At 43.3% G+C, this 18,440-nt stretch overlaps 1 protein-coding gene across 4 annotated transcripts in view; it reads right to left on the bottom strand.

Annotated features, from left to right (window-relative positions):
* KLHL26 (kelch like family member 26) overlaps window positions 1–17,099 on the bottom strand; it is a 29,487-nt gene extending 12,388 nt beyond the window's left edge. The window contains exons 1-2 of one of the 4 annotated variants that reach the window (XM_069217195.1): window positions 16,994–17,078; window positions 15,777–15,939 (exon numbers count right to left, since the gene is read on the bottom strand). In XM_069217195.1, coding sequence (XP_069073296.1) covers window positions 15,777–15,796 — 20 coding nt within the window. In that variant the 5' untranslated portion in view covers window positions 15,797–15,939; window positions 16,994–17,078. Of the gene's footprint in view, window positions 1–15,776; window positions 15,940–16,993 lie in introns of all 4 variants that reach the window. The other 3 variants (XM_069217192.1, XM_069217196.1, XM_069217193.1) reach the window with 3 other exon arrangements.
* Between the last annotated feature and the right edge of the window lie 1,341 nt (window positions 17,100–18,440).

Raw genomic sequence — 18,440 nt, 5'->3', positions numbered from 1 at the left:
TCCACTAATGTACCACTGTAAAGCTCTATGTTCATAAAAAGAAACACAAATATTTGTCCCTAGGTTACCTTTTCCTTCTTGCTTTGTTGCACAAGGAGGTCTTGTTCATCTTTCACCTGGACTAACAAGTCATTATGACTTGACAATGATATGATAAGTCAACAGGCTTATGCCTTTTGACGGGTCTCAAGCTGGCGGTCTGAACATCTAAGGCGTTTCAAGAGAAAGGTATTTGTTACGGAAGAGGGAATAACATTGCTCTTCCTGCTTACATAATGGATACAATCATTGAAAACCTCCAAGAAGGACTTCTGTGGGGAGAAAATAAATCAAATCACTTCTACTCTATGTGAAATGTTTTTGTTTTATCTCTAAAGCTGCATCAGTGGACGTCAGCGTGGCATCGTAATGTACTTGTTAATTGATTATTCTGCATACTTAGGGATCTTAATCCCAGGATGCGTCTCCTTACAATATGGAGACCATGGAAGATTAAAGTTAGGTCTTTGCTTTTGTTTGCTTCGTTTTCAGATGCAACTTCAGAGGTTTTTACATTCCTAACTTTGTGTGCATTTTCCCCTTTAGGCTTCTGAATTTATATGGTAATGGTGCCTTTCTCAAATCTAGCCCATACAGTTAAAACTCCTCTAAAATCAACTGTAATCTATAAAAGTGTTTCAGCTAAAAAACGCTTAGGTAAGAAATATTTTTTTGTTTTTGAGGCAAGCCAAAGTCGACAAATCTCTCATCAAGCCTGACACCTGAAAAAAAGTCAACAAAAAGAACGCAGTCTACTTACAGGGTCATTCCGACCTAGCTGGATTTATCAGGAGGTGAAACCGCTCGTAAGAATTATTGTCAGCACAGAGTGCAATGCCTCCTGCCCCTGTAGGTTTTAACTCCAGATTCAGGTCACTACATTTTATATTTTACTTTACTGTGTCTCACAGACAACAATGTCCACTTCTGTTTTTTCCAAATCTCTTAATAGCATGTAAGCAAGATCATCACAGCTTAAGCATTCCATTCTCCATCATTTCATCAATATAGGGGTAAAATATTCATAAACTGGGAGGATAGGTATTCATGATGCTCGTGAAGGTTCTTGATGGGGAAAATTGTCACTACTCAAACATGTGGAGGTGCAGATTTAAAACAACTGGGAAATGAAATGAGGGCGGGTGTTTTTGAACTGGCTAAGAAGAAAAAGGGACTGTCGTATGGCAAAATTGAGACCATGGTCAAGGTTCTAGATTTTTTTTTCAAGGTCACACTATGAAAATTAGGCTATTGAGGCATACACCACCACACTGAGGTCAGTAGCCTCAATGGGCAATTATTAACGCATGAATTATGAACACGTTGTTTGAGATCAGATTTTACTGAAAAAGAAGAATAAAAAAGCAGGCACATATATGTGTGCTAATTTATTCTTATGTGCAACAGTAAATACTGCCAAGGAGCAGGGATTTCTGAAAATGTATTTTTGTAGATTGGAGGGGCACATATGGGCACTAATGCCGTAGTTAGGAAAACAGTATAAAAAAATAAGTAAATGACTGCAAAGTGGTGGAGAGAAGACCACACTCCCAGTGCTTTAAAGGTGTTAGATTTGGGGAATTCAGGATATTAATAAAATATGCAAACACATGGAAGAAAAGGTGGATTTGTGCAGAGTGTTCAAGAGTGGATTGTCAGGGAACGTGCTTTTAATAGAAGAGAGCTGACAGCAGTGATTTCAATTTACAGATGGTTTGGAGTTTGAAGATAGGTGGAAACAAAATAAATGATCATCCAGGTTTATTGCTGTGGATAGTGTGAATGCACAGACGATGGACGATTCTTGTGACTAATACTGTCATATTGGTAGCAACTTTTTTAATACTATTTGATGAAGGAGGCGTTGGTGGGTTTTCATGGAGACAAATCTTTTAGGACGATATTCTTTTATGGCAAAGACCACACAGAGTATGACCATACTTTGTGGGCTTTAACTTTGTGACTTCCTCAAGTTCAACATTAAGGTTGGACAAGTTTGAGTTTTCCCACAACAATATTACGTTTTTGGGACACACCACATAAATTAAGTCCAACAATCCAAAAGTGGACACTGTAAGCTCCTGCACAAAGTTCTATGAACAATTTTTACCTTTTTTGCCTGACTTACTTGTATTCAAACTTTGTCAAGAATTGTGCATTTGTGATGATGAGCCATTTCATAAATTATAGAAGACAAATACAAATTTCAGTGGCGTCTGAGCAGGATGCTGCCTTTGGGAAGGTGAAAGAGAACATTGTCAGAAGGCTACCTGTTCCCTGTGTCTTAAACATCTCTTGGGTGGGGGAGAATGCAATGGATGCCAGTGGGAGCCTAGGATAAAAGGAGGGTGAGCATGAGGTTGCTTTTACATTGAAAAGCGTGGGTGATGGTGATGTTGTTGGTACGTGTTGCATTTCAGAACAGGAATGGTGCAAGGAAATAAAGATCAGTTTAGGACTGAAGATGGTTATGGAGTATGTTGGGTCAGGCTGGCCTGATGAAAGGATGCTTTTCAATGAACTGAAATAATTTATTTAAAGTGCAAGCTGGTTGAGAAAGGTGTGTTGATATGTGGGAATAAAACAGTTCCCCAGTATGGATTTAGGAAAGAATTTGTGGATGGTTTCAAGAAGACCTTTTGTGGATGTTTGCCACGGAGAGAAATACTAGACAAGTGTTTTGGAGGACAGCAATGGATGTTTGCATGGAAGCTTCAGTCAGTCAAGGTGCCAACTGTATGAATGGTAGCAAACTGCCGAAAGTTTGTAAGGATGGGGCCAAACCTTTTAATGTACCTAGGTCACCTGACAATTTAAGAAGCAGCTGGGCATCAACTAGAACCCATGTGACAGGATAAGTGTAGCCAGAGATCGAAGAGACTTTAAGGACGTTTTTTGGGAAAGAAGGGAGCATTTGGGTATTTTACATATCAGATGATGGGCCTGAAATGTGAAGATCAGGAGAAGAACTGCCTAGGAACATCATCTAAAAAACAGAACTGTAGCCTCAGCCATGTTCATTTCCCACTGACGACCGACTTGACAGAGTAACTTTCAGGCCACTGTCTCTCTTCATCTACTAGGGGAAATTCCAACCTGAACATTGAGACTCCCTCTGCCGTAAATGAAATCCTTGACTGCACAGTAGCCACCCACCCAGGAGACTAGTAGAGGCAGGCAATGGTGATACTAGGGGGAGGATAGAGGGTCACAGATGTTCAAAGACGGCTTCCCCCAAGAGAGAAGTAATGATGGCACTCAAAGTTTGCAGAATCCATACTAGATTACAAAAATAGCTTCATAAAAGAGATGACATGTTGAGAGTAAAGGGCATGGATCTTTGGAAAGCATGTTGGGCATTCATCTAGAGGGGAGACAGATCTGATGGAAGCCAAAGGTTGACAGTGTTTGATCATTTGTAACTGTTTAAAACACAAGATTGAGTGCAACAAAACCAGAAGCAAATGGCACATCAGTCACCAACCCAGGAGAAATAAACACTTATCTTACTTCCTGGAAGCTTAAAGGATACTCTCAGAGCTAGCACAGAAATTGCCTTTTTTCCAACGATTCAGAAAGTCATTGTTCCACATCCCTGCAACAATAATAACCATGGCAACACATTTGAAGAGTTTAGTCATAATGGAAGACCTTGGAAGATGGTGCACTTTAAGAGCAGGCTTAACCGGTAATTAAAAGAGGAAAAACCTTGGCTGGATTTTGCCACTAGAATTCAATAGAAGTGGCCAATGAGAGTCAGGAAATACTCCAGTAAAAGGGGGCATTTTGGGATCCTGCAAAGTAATATTTGAGCAAATTAACACAATCAATAAGCCAATCTGAAAGTGGTCAGTAAATGCAACAAAAAAGGTCAAAACATGAATATAACTTTTAATCAGTTTGAAACCAATGGAAATCCTTTTGATCAAACAGTGACGGCAACAGTTAAGAGAAATATCTGGGAGATGGAAATTAATGATTTCAAGCATAAGCCACATCATCATTGCCTAATACCCTTAGGGAAAAAGGAATTTCAAGAGTTGGTCACAGACACTTTCCAGGCTCTATCTCCAAAAAAGAAACAAATAAATAGAGAACTCCAGGATTAGCTGGAATTCGGCCTCCCTCCGGCCACGGAACAGCAGCCTCCGCTCTTCCCTATCTCAGTGGTTTTAACAGGGGTATTCGAGTCACACAGACCTCACTTGGGCACGTCTCTTTGTCTGGCTTGGCAAAAGAAACAAGAATTTGCAATGCAATAGGTCTCACATTTGTGAGTTGGATTTACATTGGCAATGTAAATGACAATGTCTTTTAACTATGCTTTTTGTTTTGGAGTGTAGTGGATTTATTTTAGGTGCCACAGCAACCCTCCCAGGCCTGTCCCTGCAGAAAAGGACACAACAAGGCTGCCATCCTAGGAGTGTTTTTGCCTCATTCCTACAGACTGGCTGGGATACCCTAGAGATGCAACCCTTTCTAGTGTGTTTACCTAAACCTTTATAGCACCAAACAAGGCATAAAGAGGCACCTTTGTGGCATTTAACCCTGAGAACCAGGGGGCAAAATATTTAGGAGCCAAGAAAAGGGGCAGCCATATATTTCTCTGTGTTAAAATTTTAAAGGAATTATTCCTCTACATTGGCAATACCAGCCTAACTTTTAAAAACACTGACCATATACAAACAGAATTAGAGGCTTCAAATGTGTGCAGATTGGTGAAACAGAGCTTCAGTGGTAAATGCGCCAACAGGATAGGTTCCAGAGGAGCGACATGTGCGACCTTGGGTCAGTGATTTAAAAGAAAAAACAGAAGGGCTGGTACTCTGTATTCATTTAAAGCACTGCCTTGGGTTAATAGTTTCATGGCAGGCATCATCTCAAGACTGGACTCAGTAGTAGAGATGTGTGTACCTGAATCTCCTGCACCTTAACAATGCTTTTTCTGTGCATACATCTGTGCACTGGCTGATGTGAGAATGCTCTCTCTTGGGGTGGCTACTCAAAAAAATTAGGTCTTGGCCTTGCCATCTGCACCACTCAGAATAGGGCAGGAAGCCTTGGTTTGGACGATAGAGTGTTTTTTCACGTAGACCAGTGGTGCCCAGTGAGGCTCCTACAGGGCTGGCTCATTGGCATTTTTCAGGCTATGAAAAGGATTCAAATGTATGTTGTTTTTTTTTGAGAGTCCGAGGTAGGTCCAGGACCAGGTCGGAGTTTCCTGATACCCACATAAGTTAAATTATGTAAAAATAATTTATATGGACCTCAAATTTCAAATATTTGCAATGTGAACAAAATGTGGGATGCAATTATGTAAAAAACCCTCTACTGTCTTTTCGCTGTAGCCCTGCGCGAGACATTTTATAATAACCCATCAATGTTGTGCCAGCGACAAATCTGGAGTCCCCATAGCATCTATTTGTAGTCTTTCTTTGTTGTCTTATGCAACAACAAAAAAAAGACTTCAGTCACAACAACACATTTGGGTTACATAAGTACAAGCACTGTCTGGTCCTGGTGGCCATAGTTTGTGAAACAACAGTTCTCCTATTTAAAACATCTCCTGCCCATGGAGTCCAGGATTGACTTCGAGATGTAGTCCTTGGGGTTTGTATCCATTTAACCCCTTTGCTGCGAGGCCTTTTCCCGCACCTGTGCTGAGCCTTTTTTTGGCTATTTGGGGCAGTTCGCGCTTAGGCCCTCATAACGTTTTGTTCACATAAGCTACCCACGCCAAATTTGCGTCCTTTTTTTCCAACATCCTAGGGATTCTAGAGGTACCCAGACTTTGTGGGTTCCCCTGAAGGAAACTAAGAAATTAGCCAAAATACAGTGAAAATTTTGTTTTTTAAATGGGAAAAAAGGGCTGCAGAAGGCAGCTCGTGTTTTTTCCCCTGAAAATGGCATCAACAAAGGGTTCAGCCTCCTTCCAGTTAGTGACCGAAATGGGTGAAAAACCAATGCTGGATCCCAGAAAGCTAAACTTCTCTGAAAAGTAGACAAAATTCTGAATTCAGCAAGGGGTCATTTGTGTACATCCTACAACTGTTTCCTACAGAAAATAACAGCTGAAATAAAACAATATTGAAATTGAGGTTAAAAAAAACAGCCATTTTTCTCCACATTTTACTCTAACTTTTTCCTGCGATGTCAGATTTTTGAAAGCATTATACCGTTACGTCAGCTAGACTCTTCTGGTTGCGGGGATATATAGGGCTTGTAGGTTCATCAAGAACTCTAGGTACCCAGAGCCAATAAATGAGCTACACCTTGCAATGGGTTTTTATTCTATACCGGGTATATAGCAATTCATTTGCTGAAATAAAAAAAGTGAAAAATAGGTATCAAGAAAATCTTTGTATTTCCAAAATGGCCACAAGATAAAGTGTTGAGAAGCAGTGGTTATTTGCACATCTCTGAATTCCGGGGTGCCCATACTAGCATGTGAATTACAGGGTATTTCTCAAATAGACGTCTTTTTTACACACTGCCTTACATTTGGAAGGATAAAATGTAGAGAAAGACAAGGGGCAATAACACTTGTTTTGCTATTATGTGTTCCCCCAAGTCTCTCGATAAAAATGGTACCTCACTTGTGTGGGTAGGCCGAGCGCCCACAAAAGGAAATGGCTCAAAACACAACGTGGACACATCACATTTTTTCACAGAAAACAGAGGTGTTTTTTGCAAAGTGCCTAACTGTGGATTTTGGCCTCTAGCTCAGTCAGCACCTGGGGAAACCTAGCAAACCATCGCATTTTTGAAAACTAGACACCTAGGGGAATCCAAGATGGGGTGACTTGTCGGGCTCTGACCAGGTTCTGTTACCCAGAGTTCTTTGCAAACAACAACATTTGACCAAAAAAAAAAAAAAAAAAAAAAAAAAACACTTTTTCCTCTCATTTTGGTGACAGAAAGTTCTGGAATCTGAGAGGAGCCACAAATTTTCCTTCCACCCAGCGTTCCCCCAAGTCTCCCGATAAAAATGGTACCTCACTTGTGTGGTTAGGCCTTAAGCCCACGAAAGGAAATGGCCCAAAACACTATCTGGACACATCAAAATTATCAAATACAAAACTACCTGTTTTTGCAGGGGGGCACCTGCGTTTTTGGTCCTGGGCTCAGCAGTCTTCTAGGGAAACCTACCAAACCCAGACATTTTTGAAAACTAGACACCCGAGGGAGTCCAGTGAGGTGTGACTTGCGTGGATCCCCCAATGTTTTCTAACCCAGAATCCTCAGCGAACCTCAAATTTAGCTAAAAAAAAACAAAAAACTAATTTTCCCCACATTTCTGTGTGGGATCACTGCACTGGGACACATTTCATACCTGGGACACATTTCATACCACCCAATGTTCCCCTCAGTCTCCCGGTAAAAATGATACCTCATTTGTGTAGGTGGGCCAAGTGCTTGTGAAAGGGAAGAGCCAAAAACATGTCGATATTGAGGGGGAACAAAGGGGGTCCAAAAGGGCAGTTTGTAAAAAAAAAAAACATTTTTAGGCTGACAACCGCAGCAGAATTTTTATCGGTATAGATGAGGCAATGCTGGGTGGTAGGAATTTTGTGGATTCCTGCAGATTCCAGAAGGTTCCATCACAAAAACGTGGGAAAAATGTGTGATTGCCAGCAAAGTTGGAGGTTTGCAGGGGATTGTGGGTACAAAAATAGTGCAGGGTGCATGTGAAACACACCACCCTGGAATCACCCAGATGTTTAGTTTTCAGATGTGTCTAGGTCTTGTGGATTTTTCTACGTGGCAGCGTCCCAAAGTCCATAAAGTGCAGTCTTCACCATTCCAAGTGGGACGATTTTCAGAGTAAGCCAAGTTCTCATGGCCCAAATGTAAAACTAAAACCCAAAATAATCAAATGTCTTCTTGCTTGCTGTGGGATAAGATGTTTTAGAGTGCGGGGGAGAGCTGAAAGACTGTTACCCCCTTCAGTTGAGGTAGGGGCGTAAACAGGCCCATACTGGTTGGTAGCCACCACCCCAATATATATATATATTTTTTTAATTACCTGGCATCTAGTAGACTTTCTTCCCCCCTGGGGTGTAGATCAGGGGTAATTGCACCATCTTCCCACTGGTGGGCAGAACAACTTTGGCCCCATTTATTTGGGGTAGGGGTATGGCCATACCCCCACCCTCTTATTTTTGGAAAAAGAAAAAACTTCCCTGGCCTTTGGTGGGCTTTCTGCGCCCCCCCCCCCACTTGTGGCAGATGGGCCTTCCAAAAATAGGCCCATCTGCCACCAATGGGGGGCAGATATGGCCAACAGTAATGTGCCATAATGGGGAGCGACCCTTACCCAAGAGGCTGCCCCCCTAAAGAAAACACACGCATACACACACACACACCAATCCCTCGGTTTCAACCCCATGGGGGCAGATTGGCCTAACAAAAATCGGCCGATCCGCCCCCAAGGGGGGCAGAAATGGTCTAAATACAATTTGCCCCTCAGGAGAGCGACCCTTGTCTAAAAAAAATAGCCCTGGCGCCTAGAGGTTTCTGCCCCCCCTGGGGGCAGATCTGCCTAATAACAATAGGCCGATCTGCCCCCGGGGGCCGAAATGGCCTAAAATAAATTTCCCCCCACCCTGCACCCCCTCCCACCCCCCGGGGAGCGACCCTTGCCTATGGGGTCGCTCCCCTTGCATGACATTGGCGCAAAAAAAAAAAAGATCCCTGGTGCCTAGTGGTTTCTGCCCCCGTTGGGGGCAGATTGACATAAAATCGGCCGATCTGCCCCCAAAGGGGGCAGCAATGGCCTAAGTACAATTTTCCCCTCCAGGGGAGCGACCCTTGCCTAAGGGGTCGCTCCCCATCTGTAAAATGACAACAACAAAAAAATCCCCGGTGCCTAGTGGTTTCTGCCCCCCTTGGGGGCAGATCGGCCTAATTAAAATAGGCTGATCTGCCCCCCAGGTGGGCAGAAATGCCCTAAAATAAATTTGCCGCCCAGGGGAACGACCCTTGCCTAAGGGGTCACTCCCCTTGCGTGAAATTCACAAAAAAAAAACCTCCCGTGTCTAGTGGTTTCTGTCCCCCTTGGGGGCAGATTGGCCTCATAAAAATAGGCCAATCTGCCCCCAAGGGGGGCAGAAGTGGCCTACATATAATTTGCCCCATAGGGGAGCGACCCTTGCCTAAGGGGTCGCTCCCCACCTATAAATAAAAAAGCAAAATCAAAAACAAGAACAAAACAAAAAAATTATCCCTGGTGTCTAGAGGTTTCTGCCCCCCCCCCCCCCCGGGGGCAGAAAAGGCCTTAAAAAAAAGGCCCCCCCTGGGAGCGACCCTTGCCCAAGGGGTCGCTCCCTCATGCCAATTTCCTGTAAAAAAAATACATTCCTAGTGTCTAGTGGGCGTTTTGGCTTTCTCTTCCGATCGCGCTGGAAGCTGAGCTTCCAGCGTGATGGGAGGAGGCCTCTGTGATAATCAGTGCGCGATCGCACGCTGACGTCACGGGGTGGGGGGGTCAGGGGTGGAAGGGGAAGGGCTTCCCCTTCCATCCCTGCCTTGGCTAGCGCTCCCTCTGGGCTGTGTGCCCAGGACGTAATGGTTACGTCCTGGGCATACGAGCACTGTGCCTCAGGACATAACCATTACGTCCTGAGCACAGAAGGGGTTAAACAAACACATATATATTCCTATAGACACAGGGAGGCATGGTAAAGCACTGAAAGGAACACCAGTAGAAGCAAGAGGGAGAAAAGGGTCAGAAAAATATTTTCTTGACATTGATTTTCCATTTACTTGGTAATCAGAAATAATGCATAGAGTTTACATCAAATGATGCATGGGAACTTAGTGGAGTGGTTACATGAAGCCTGGAGTTGGAAGAGAGGAGAGCAGGTTAAACGTTACTGGACTGTGACAGACGATGCATGGATCATTATATACAGGAGTCCATAGGTGATGGGGAAGCGCTCTGCGCCTGTGGATTATTAAGGGCTAGTGATATCACAATGAAGATACTAAATTCAAGAGACAAGGCTGGGTTTTGCAGGGCTTCAACACATGAAACTAGAGCTAGAAGAGTTGCATTAGAATCCTGGAGTTAAGAGCTTTAGCAGGCATCATGAAGAAGATAGATAGACAGATAGATAGACGCTTGAAGGACAACAAAGAACCAAAGAAATTCCAGCACAACCAACAAGTAAAAATAAATGGCTCAAATGAGTAGGTCAGAACAGTTGCAATGCAATGAAGTACTGATCCCCGACCACTTTTATACAGAGGAAGAGCACAGTAGGCCAAATTAGCAGAGATGATAACCTGATCAAAATCTTACATAAAGCACAGACTGACACCCATGGGGAATGCCAAATGGATCATGCTTATTGGTTGAGAGATTCTTCTCTGGATGGACCCACATTCTTGCAGCCAAAACGTTTCAAAAGCACCAGGATTGAAACCAAGAATCTCACTGGGGTCCTTGCAGGTAAGCACAAGGAGACAGCGCTTCTGTGCTCTACACGGAAGCCCTTGCACAGAGGTTTGAGTGAAACCCACAGGGTCCTGAACCCTGGGAAAATGCCAGAGATAAGGATGCAAGAACAAAATTAATGAGGACGAGCATTACCTACGGGAAAGTAGAAATTTGATACACTGGAGCACTTATGGACCATGATACTGCCGCAGGACAGTGAGTGATAGACAGCCACTGGACTACTTATATTACTTGTAGCCGACACATTAGGTATTTATTCATTTCAAGATAGCTTGTACCATCATGAATATCTGGCCCAACATGTTTCCGAAACGGTGTCCACTTGTTAAATAATGCCCACTCTAGGAGTAATTACTGATCGAAGGACGTTCTACTCAGCCATCTAGTTCCTCTCTCTTCCTTTTCAGACTTGTTGAATCTCTGGTTCTGAGACACCATGTACTGAAGACAATGACTGCTAGCTGGCGCGTAAAGCACTCAATATGTGTTCCTGGGTACTGTGGAAATTCTGTACTATAAACTCTCAAACCATATGGGCCGTAGAGATCGAGGCATATGTGAGTACATAATACCGTACAAGACACTTCGGGATAAGGGGAAGGATCTTAGCACCTACAACTATTTTTTTATTTCTGACTTTGAAGGCATCGTAATTTTAGAATTTAACAGTGGAAAATTTAGAATGTTTAAACAATAACTATTATAAAATATAGCCCATCTGCGATAGAGACGCTACAAAGAGCATTGCATATTGGTCATAAGCACCAAAAGTTACTATCATCTAAATAGTTGGCACTCATATTATTTAACTTCAAAAAGGACACCGTGGCATATGGTTTTCCAACCTGTGCCCCCGCTTTTCGCAGGGGATAGATGGGGGACCTCTCTCACATTATACTCTTCATCTCATACCCCTCCGCCTCAACTCCTCACATACTCCCCGGATGGTGTGTGAATATTCTGTTGACGTTTCTTCGCACAGCATGCTTACCGCTATGGCTGGCGGACATGGACAGCATTAAACTGTATCATTTTGCTGTCTACTCCATGTTCACATGGATGTGCTAACGGCGAGTGGTTGTACTTACTCACTGTCCTAAGCGGTCGATGTTTATTTTGTTGGCTATTATCAATAAAAACCAATAAAGATATTCTTTAAAGAGGATACAGCTCTCCGTCATGCAGTGCATTGCAGATTTATGCCGTGGGCTCTGCAGCCACTTGCGTCTTCATCCCTACTTTGCACATGAATGGATCGGCTGGTGTAACTCAACCACTGGGATTTAATGGATAAGATGCAGACTTTGGATCCTAGAAGTAAATATATAATTTCAGTGGGTAGCCTGGCTACCAATAGCGCTTCCTCTGTTTTAGAGGACCCCATTATGTTGTGAACAGCATGGTTCTACATTTCACAGTTCATCCAACACATCCCAACTTAGGCTAATTATTCAGTTATTCCTCAAATTTTACTCAAATGTAGCTCCTAAGACGTATTTCACGTTGAGACATGCACAGTGCTAGGTTGCAAGCAACTGGATATACAGACAAGATCCGGCTTTGTTTTCTGTTCTCCAGGTGAGTCACCACCTGTCATCGGGAAGCAAACATTTGAATCAAAAACTGTGCGCTGTGGCCGCACTCCAGCAAAGCACCATCAGTGGCTACCAGATGTGTGGCCCAACTTTGGTATCCCTTGTGCTGGTATAACATAGTCTTAGCAACTGAGACCCGGGTTGCAATTCCGGAAGTGGCACTTGGCCAAAGTTTTGTGTGACAGTGGGCAATTTGCCTGTTTTCCTTGTACCTCAAAGGTAAATATGCGTAATGCAAACCTATGCTCTGAAAAGAACAAGTGCGCTGTGTACTGTACCCATTACATGTTTACACACCAGAGCATCCTGGTTTCTGTAATTCGGTCTGACCCGGTACGCACCCAACATACTCCACTACGCACAGTACCCTATGCTACTGAAACAAGAAAATCATGTTCACTGTGAAGTGGTAACTCAAATTCCAGGAAACATAAATTGGCATTGGGAGCAAGAACTCTTTGTACAATAAGAAACATAACCAATGCTTCAAGATGAACAATTAGTTTAGAACATTTAGTGATCTATCTTTGCCAAGAGGTGAAGAAGCCTTGATTAAACTCATTTTTATATGTGGTTTCAAATCAAAGACCAAGCTTTCTACTTTGCGTACTTAGATGTGTATCTTGATGGGAGATGGACAGAAATGGTGGTTTATACATATTAAATATAGGGCATACCAGACTTCAACAACTTTGTGTCCAGTGCAGGAAAACATACGTCGCAAAAAGTGCAATGCAAATAAAAAAATGCTTTCTCTCGAACTTGTGTAGCTTAGCAGTCAATCAGGAGTATTCAAGCAAAGCAAAAACAAAAACAAAGTAAAATAAAACGTTGCCCGGGTCCTAAACTAAAGAGGATTCATTGTTGGTAATAATATGCCTGTATGCAGTAGGAGCACGACTCCCTCATTGCTATTGACGAGTTATGTTTGGATGTCACAGTACGGATCCCATACTTAGAAAAGGGAGAATGAGAGCCACAATCACTCAGACTGTCAGTTGGTTCTCTGCTGAGCCTCTGCCCATCCTGCCTGGGCTCCTTACTTCACAGCTGGTCTTCTTTCTTCACTCGTGTTGGTGCTTTGGTCAACTCCAGTCTCATGACCTGGTCCTCGGCATCCCGTATCTCTGTGATATGGTCTAGCATCCATCCATGCCCAGCCTCCTTCCTCAGTCTTCACTCCAAACTGCTCGTGAGGTTTTGATAATACACCTCCGCCCTAACTAAGTTAATAAAATTTCAGCCTCATTGCTCAATGTGATTGTTGAGACATAAGGTTGCTCTCAAGTTTGCCAGTACTCTGAACCCCAGGCACCCGGTCTACTGCCTAAGCGTCTGGATGCCTAAATATCTGCGTAGGTTCTTTCGACAAAGCTTTGGCTCCCTATAATTATGATTGGCTCTAGACAATTTATCACCTTCGCAAGAGAAGTGTACTATTAATTATCTCCTACCATTTTTTCTTTTGAGCTCAAAAATACAGGTCCATGGGGACTAGTAATCCCTAGGGCATCTACATATGGGCCAGCAATCTGTATTAACGCAGAGCCATATGCAAGTAAGTGAAGCATTCACTGCTTAAAGTATCCCGAATGTCACTATTTTTTAATCTCACAAAAAATAAAACTAATTAAAACAATCCTACCACAAAATAAACCTGTTTTAAAGCTAACTCACAAACATACCACAGAAATGAAATGTGTCTCTAATTAGGGATTGTCTTGTACTGTACTTATAACTCCAATGTAACAGGTCGTGTGGCATGTGGAACATGCGCTTGGAAAGGTGGAAGCGAGCCAGACTACCGTTGATGTCCATGTTGGCCAAGAAGGTGCTAGGCGCTGCTTTAATAAGGATGGCTTTCATTCCTACAGATGTGAGTTTCTGTGCTTGTTCTAGTTTCTCTTTCATGTGTGACTGATAAGCAGAAGAATGATCAGCAGAAACACATAAAACTATAGCTGGCAAGACAGAAAACCAAGATCCTCAATTTACATCATAAAGGGATCGCTCTAGAAATATCCACTTTAGATCACTAATTTACCTTATTACAGTTAGCTCATTAGAATGCGTATGCAGGTAAAAGAGCAATATATAGATCACATATACTGATTTCAGACCCACCTTTCACTGAAACAGCATTTGCTTCGGACAAAATAGAGGACGGTCAGCATGGATACAGCCCAGTGAATGACTACATATGTACAACAATACAAGCGTGAACTAATGGGCACTAGAAATAAGTGAATATGGTCACTTAACATAGTGAAGCGAGCATGTGTACTTGTCCCAGTTCTCTGTAAGCTATTTATTTCAGATTTAAGAGACTAATACAAACTGCAATTCTGGGGACAAAGTAAGTTACAAACTATATTGCATGAGTTACCCATCCTGAATGTGGATATCAAAAATAGAACATTAGGGTTTAGAAACAGCCCAGAATGCACTGCAGTTAGATTAGAGAATAAAACAAGCACTTGTAATGCAATGGGTCTCGCATTTGCTCGAGTTAAAGTTATTAGCGCTGTAAACTTCTAACCGGACTTTTCTTGCCACATAAAGTGAAAATGAAAAGTAAAATAGTTTCATATAAGCGAGCCGACGGCCGCCATGAGCACAAAAGCAGACACACAAAAGGAAACAGAAGTTTGCTCTCATTGAAAAGTATCGGCAAATTGCAATGATCCATGTAACAGGGTTGATGTCATTCAAAGTGCTCGACTAGTGCCGAGCGAGATCACGCTGCCTACGAAATAAGAAAAAATAGTCCAGAAAAAATGTCAAAAACATGGAGCCTTGCATGTTTTCAGTAGTTGGCCGGTGCGCTCGGGGAGGGCTAAACGCCGGAAAAGGCATGACGTGTGTATACCTTTCACTAATGAAATCAAGTGAATTTTAAAAGGCAAGCCCACAAACCAACCAAACTGATAGGCGTGACATGGGCATGGTTATAAGTCCACAGAGAGATTTCACCAGGGACAGAGCGTTTTGCGCTCAACCCTGAAAGACTATTATTCAATACACCCAACACACGCACACAAAGATAGTAACTTTCACACACTGCAATAATATGAAAAAACTTGTATTCTCTAAGAATAACATATCCCTGTGTTCTCAGAAGTTCACCTTTCTAGAAAATCAAATAATGCATGACCACCTCAAGACCACATGAGGGTGCAAATAGTTGATGCTGCTTTTTAGGTCGAGCCTACCAGAAATCAGGTGCCTTTTGTTGGGAGGTATAGTGTGCCTTCCGAGGAACACAGAAAGGCTTGGAACCCACCCATTGCGTACCATTGATTGGATTTCCCTGTCACTCTTAGTTACCATCTTCTTATTTGTGTCACAAAATGTCAATCTTGAATTTCCCTATCCCATGGAGCATTGCCTCTTTACAATCTCCATGACTGGCTGGCATCGCTGCTTCCAGAACTTGCTTTTCAAACACTATTTTTTTTCTTTTGTCTGAAATTCTTCATTAGTATGTCTTCAATCCATATCCCTCATTCACGTCTCGCGCCCTGTGTTTATCCCCTCCCTCTTGAGCTTGCAAGTGTGCCCCTACTCCCAACCCACAGTCATCATGTTGCTTTCCCTCAATCCAAATGTTCATCTTACTCAAGCCCTTCCACTCCTGCAGCTTTTGTGCACCCTCCAGCCCTCCCAACAGTTGCTTTCACCTCCTGTGTTGTTTCAGCATCCCAGCACCGTCCCCGATTTGCCGTTTGACCTGTCACCCTTCGCCATGTTGCTTTTCCGTTCCCCCGCCTCTCCCATGTGCTGCTTGTGCTTTCCACACCTTAAAAAACACTTCTGCATGCTTTATCCGATTTGGATCAATAACTAAAAAGAAGAAAAAATAAAACACTTCACCATTTTGTAAGCACACACGCCTACAAAATGACATGGGCGGCCGAGTCCACAATTTTCCTTTTTTTTTAAAAAAGTTTAGCCATAATGCATAGCATTGGCAAAGCCAAAAGGGTCACAAAACCGAGGCCTATTGGCTTTGCTAATGCTTGTTCTAGCTGGGGACAGTGCACTTCTCTAACTTCTGCAACAGCTCATACGAGAAAATACAGCCCTTCAAGACAGCAGACCTGCTCCTCCTTAGCTAGGAAGGGCCTGGGGTTTACAAATGGACAGGTGGAGAGGGCGGACACTAGGCAAGCAGCTGTCTGCACTGAGCGTGTGGTCAGATCTTTCAGATGCTGATTCCATTAAAGGGAATGTAGAATATGCTATTTAAAGACAAAAATACAAAAACATGGCCCCTCGTGTCACTGACAACTTGAGGTGATCTCCATTCACCCCCACCCACACAAAGCACACTCAGCAGTCAATCCTTACAAGGTAGGTAAATACAGTGCCATAAATTGGATAACAGCAGCGTCTATATTCGCAGCACTTAAAATAGCAGAATTAAGGTGTTTGAAACTGATTAAAAACATGTTATTATGATTAAAGTCCCTTTGGGTGCCATGGAGACATTTTCCTCGCTAGATGTGAAAGTGACTGCAAAGGGGGTTGACACCTTCCAACTGTGGACGAGATGGTATACATGGATTTAGGGGGGCAGCTAACCCAGATAATTAAATAACTTCAGCTGAGGGAGGGCAGTGGCACTGGAGAAATTAGATGCACCCCATGAAGCCTCCTTTTAAGACAAGGTAAAAAATATACGGGGGGGGTGGAGTGGGGTCTGGTCCAGAGACACTTCCAGGCTACTAGTTTCGTTCCACCACTTGCAAATACATTATTATTTTGAGTCTAATGATTAGATGACCCACAACCCATTCATTCCTCTGTTAGATGGTGAAAGGGCTGCCTCCTCCCGTCTCGCTGCTCATGCAGGAGTACACGCCGGCTCCGGGGGTACTCAGCACGCGAGCCTTACCTCCCACCTCCAGGCCGAGGGGTCCCAACATCCGACCGTCTGGATTTAGCTTTCTACTCCAAGCTGACTTCAACATAGAAGGAGTCCTGGAGACCGGAGTGAGCGACGGCGCGGAGAGCCAATGGCAGAGCTGGGTTACGGCGATTGACAGGCTGAGAGCCGGCACTGGGAGGGGCTTGGAGGGGGTACTGCCGTTTCACGCCTCTGATTGGTGACGACTGAGCAAACCGAGAGAGGTGGTTGTCTTACTCGTGCCGGAAGGTACCGCCCCTAGTTCTGTCCCGGAAGAAACTGATCTGCTGAGCCGGAAGTGATCAGCCAGTTGAATGTAGGCCGGCACTCCAGGCGATTAGGTACAGTTTTTAGGACGCAATTTCAGAATAAGACATAGTCTGAACACTGGCCCACGTACCTTAATTTGAAGGAGGTGTGGCCTAAGGCTCAAAGCTGCTCACATGGGTAATGAGGAGCCAGATTCGAGTCCCAGCATCAGCATAAAGTCCTGTGATTTTTGGTGAAAATCACTCAATCCCCCAAAGTTTAAGAAACATAGTCTGGCGTTCTATGGTAATCTGGAGCTCGTGTGAAGTTTGGGCCATGTAAAACTGCAATATATATAAACGTATTTCATAGATACCAACGTTTTACAAGAGGAAAGAGGGACATTTTAAAACAAAAATCGTGAAAATGTTTTTTACCCATTTACTTTTCTTGAAGGAGAGGCAATATCGGGCGGGAGACAACCCAAATTAAGCCATTTCTGGCTTAAAAAAATAGGGAGTCTCCTGCCTCAAAAGGGTCTTCTGGCAAGTATGATACTTTAGGAGCTATATGCTTGTGAGTCCACAAGCTGGGAAATGTGTCATGCTGCCCTTGGTGTCTAAAAATGGCTGGCGAGTGAACAGTGAGTGGCTGTGGTGATGTCACAACACAGTAGACTATGGGTAGCGGACAACTGTAGAAATTACAAGCAACTGTCAGAAGGAGGCCTTGAGATACCCTATTTTCCTGACAAGTTTAAAGCACTGGGGTTCACACCTCACTCCATTTATTGTAGTGTATTACATGTTCTGAAGCACTTGTCCATCCAGGCAGCACGTTACACCTTGAGAGGGTGTGATCAGAAAAACTCTTGTCTTTGGTTTGGGATGATGCAGGAAGTGTTTCTTTGTTTTGCTCGATAGGCATCGAGGTGCAGTTGTCGTGTTTTTTAGACTGTAGCGCTTAGCGGTGTGATGGATGAATACGTTTAAGATGTAGGTGGAATGTTAAGGACACAGTAGTGTTTGTCTGTGTAGCTCATTGGAAGCAAACCTAGGCCACAAGACCAATGGTGCATTGTGTTGCCATAAAAAAGGTAAGGGCTTGAAACTCCGTTTATTTTGACCTTGAGCGAGATGGCCAGCATAGGTTATCGAACACATCAGGGGTCAGAAAGCTGGTTGAC

This window comes from Pleurodeles waltl, chromosome 12, assembly GCF_031143425.1.
Source record: "Pleurodeles waltl isolate 20211129_DDA chromosome 12, aPleWal1.hap1.20221129, whole genome shotgun sequence".
Classification (NCBI taxonomy): Eukaryota; Metazoa; Chordata; class Amphibia; order Caudata; family Salamandridae; genus Pleurodeles; species Pleurodeles waltl.
The sequence above is the reverse complement of the archived record's forward strand: the minus strand, read 5'-3'. Positions and strand labels throughout refer to the sequence as shown.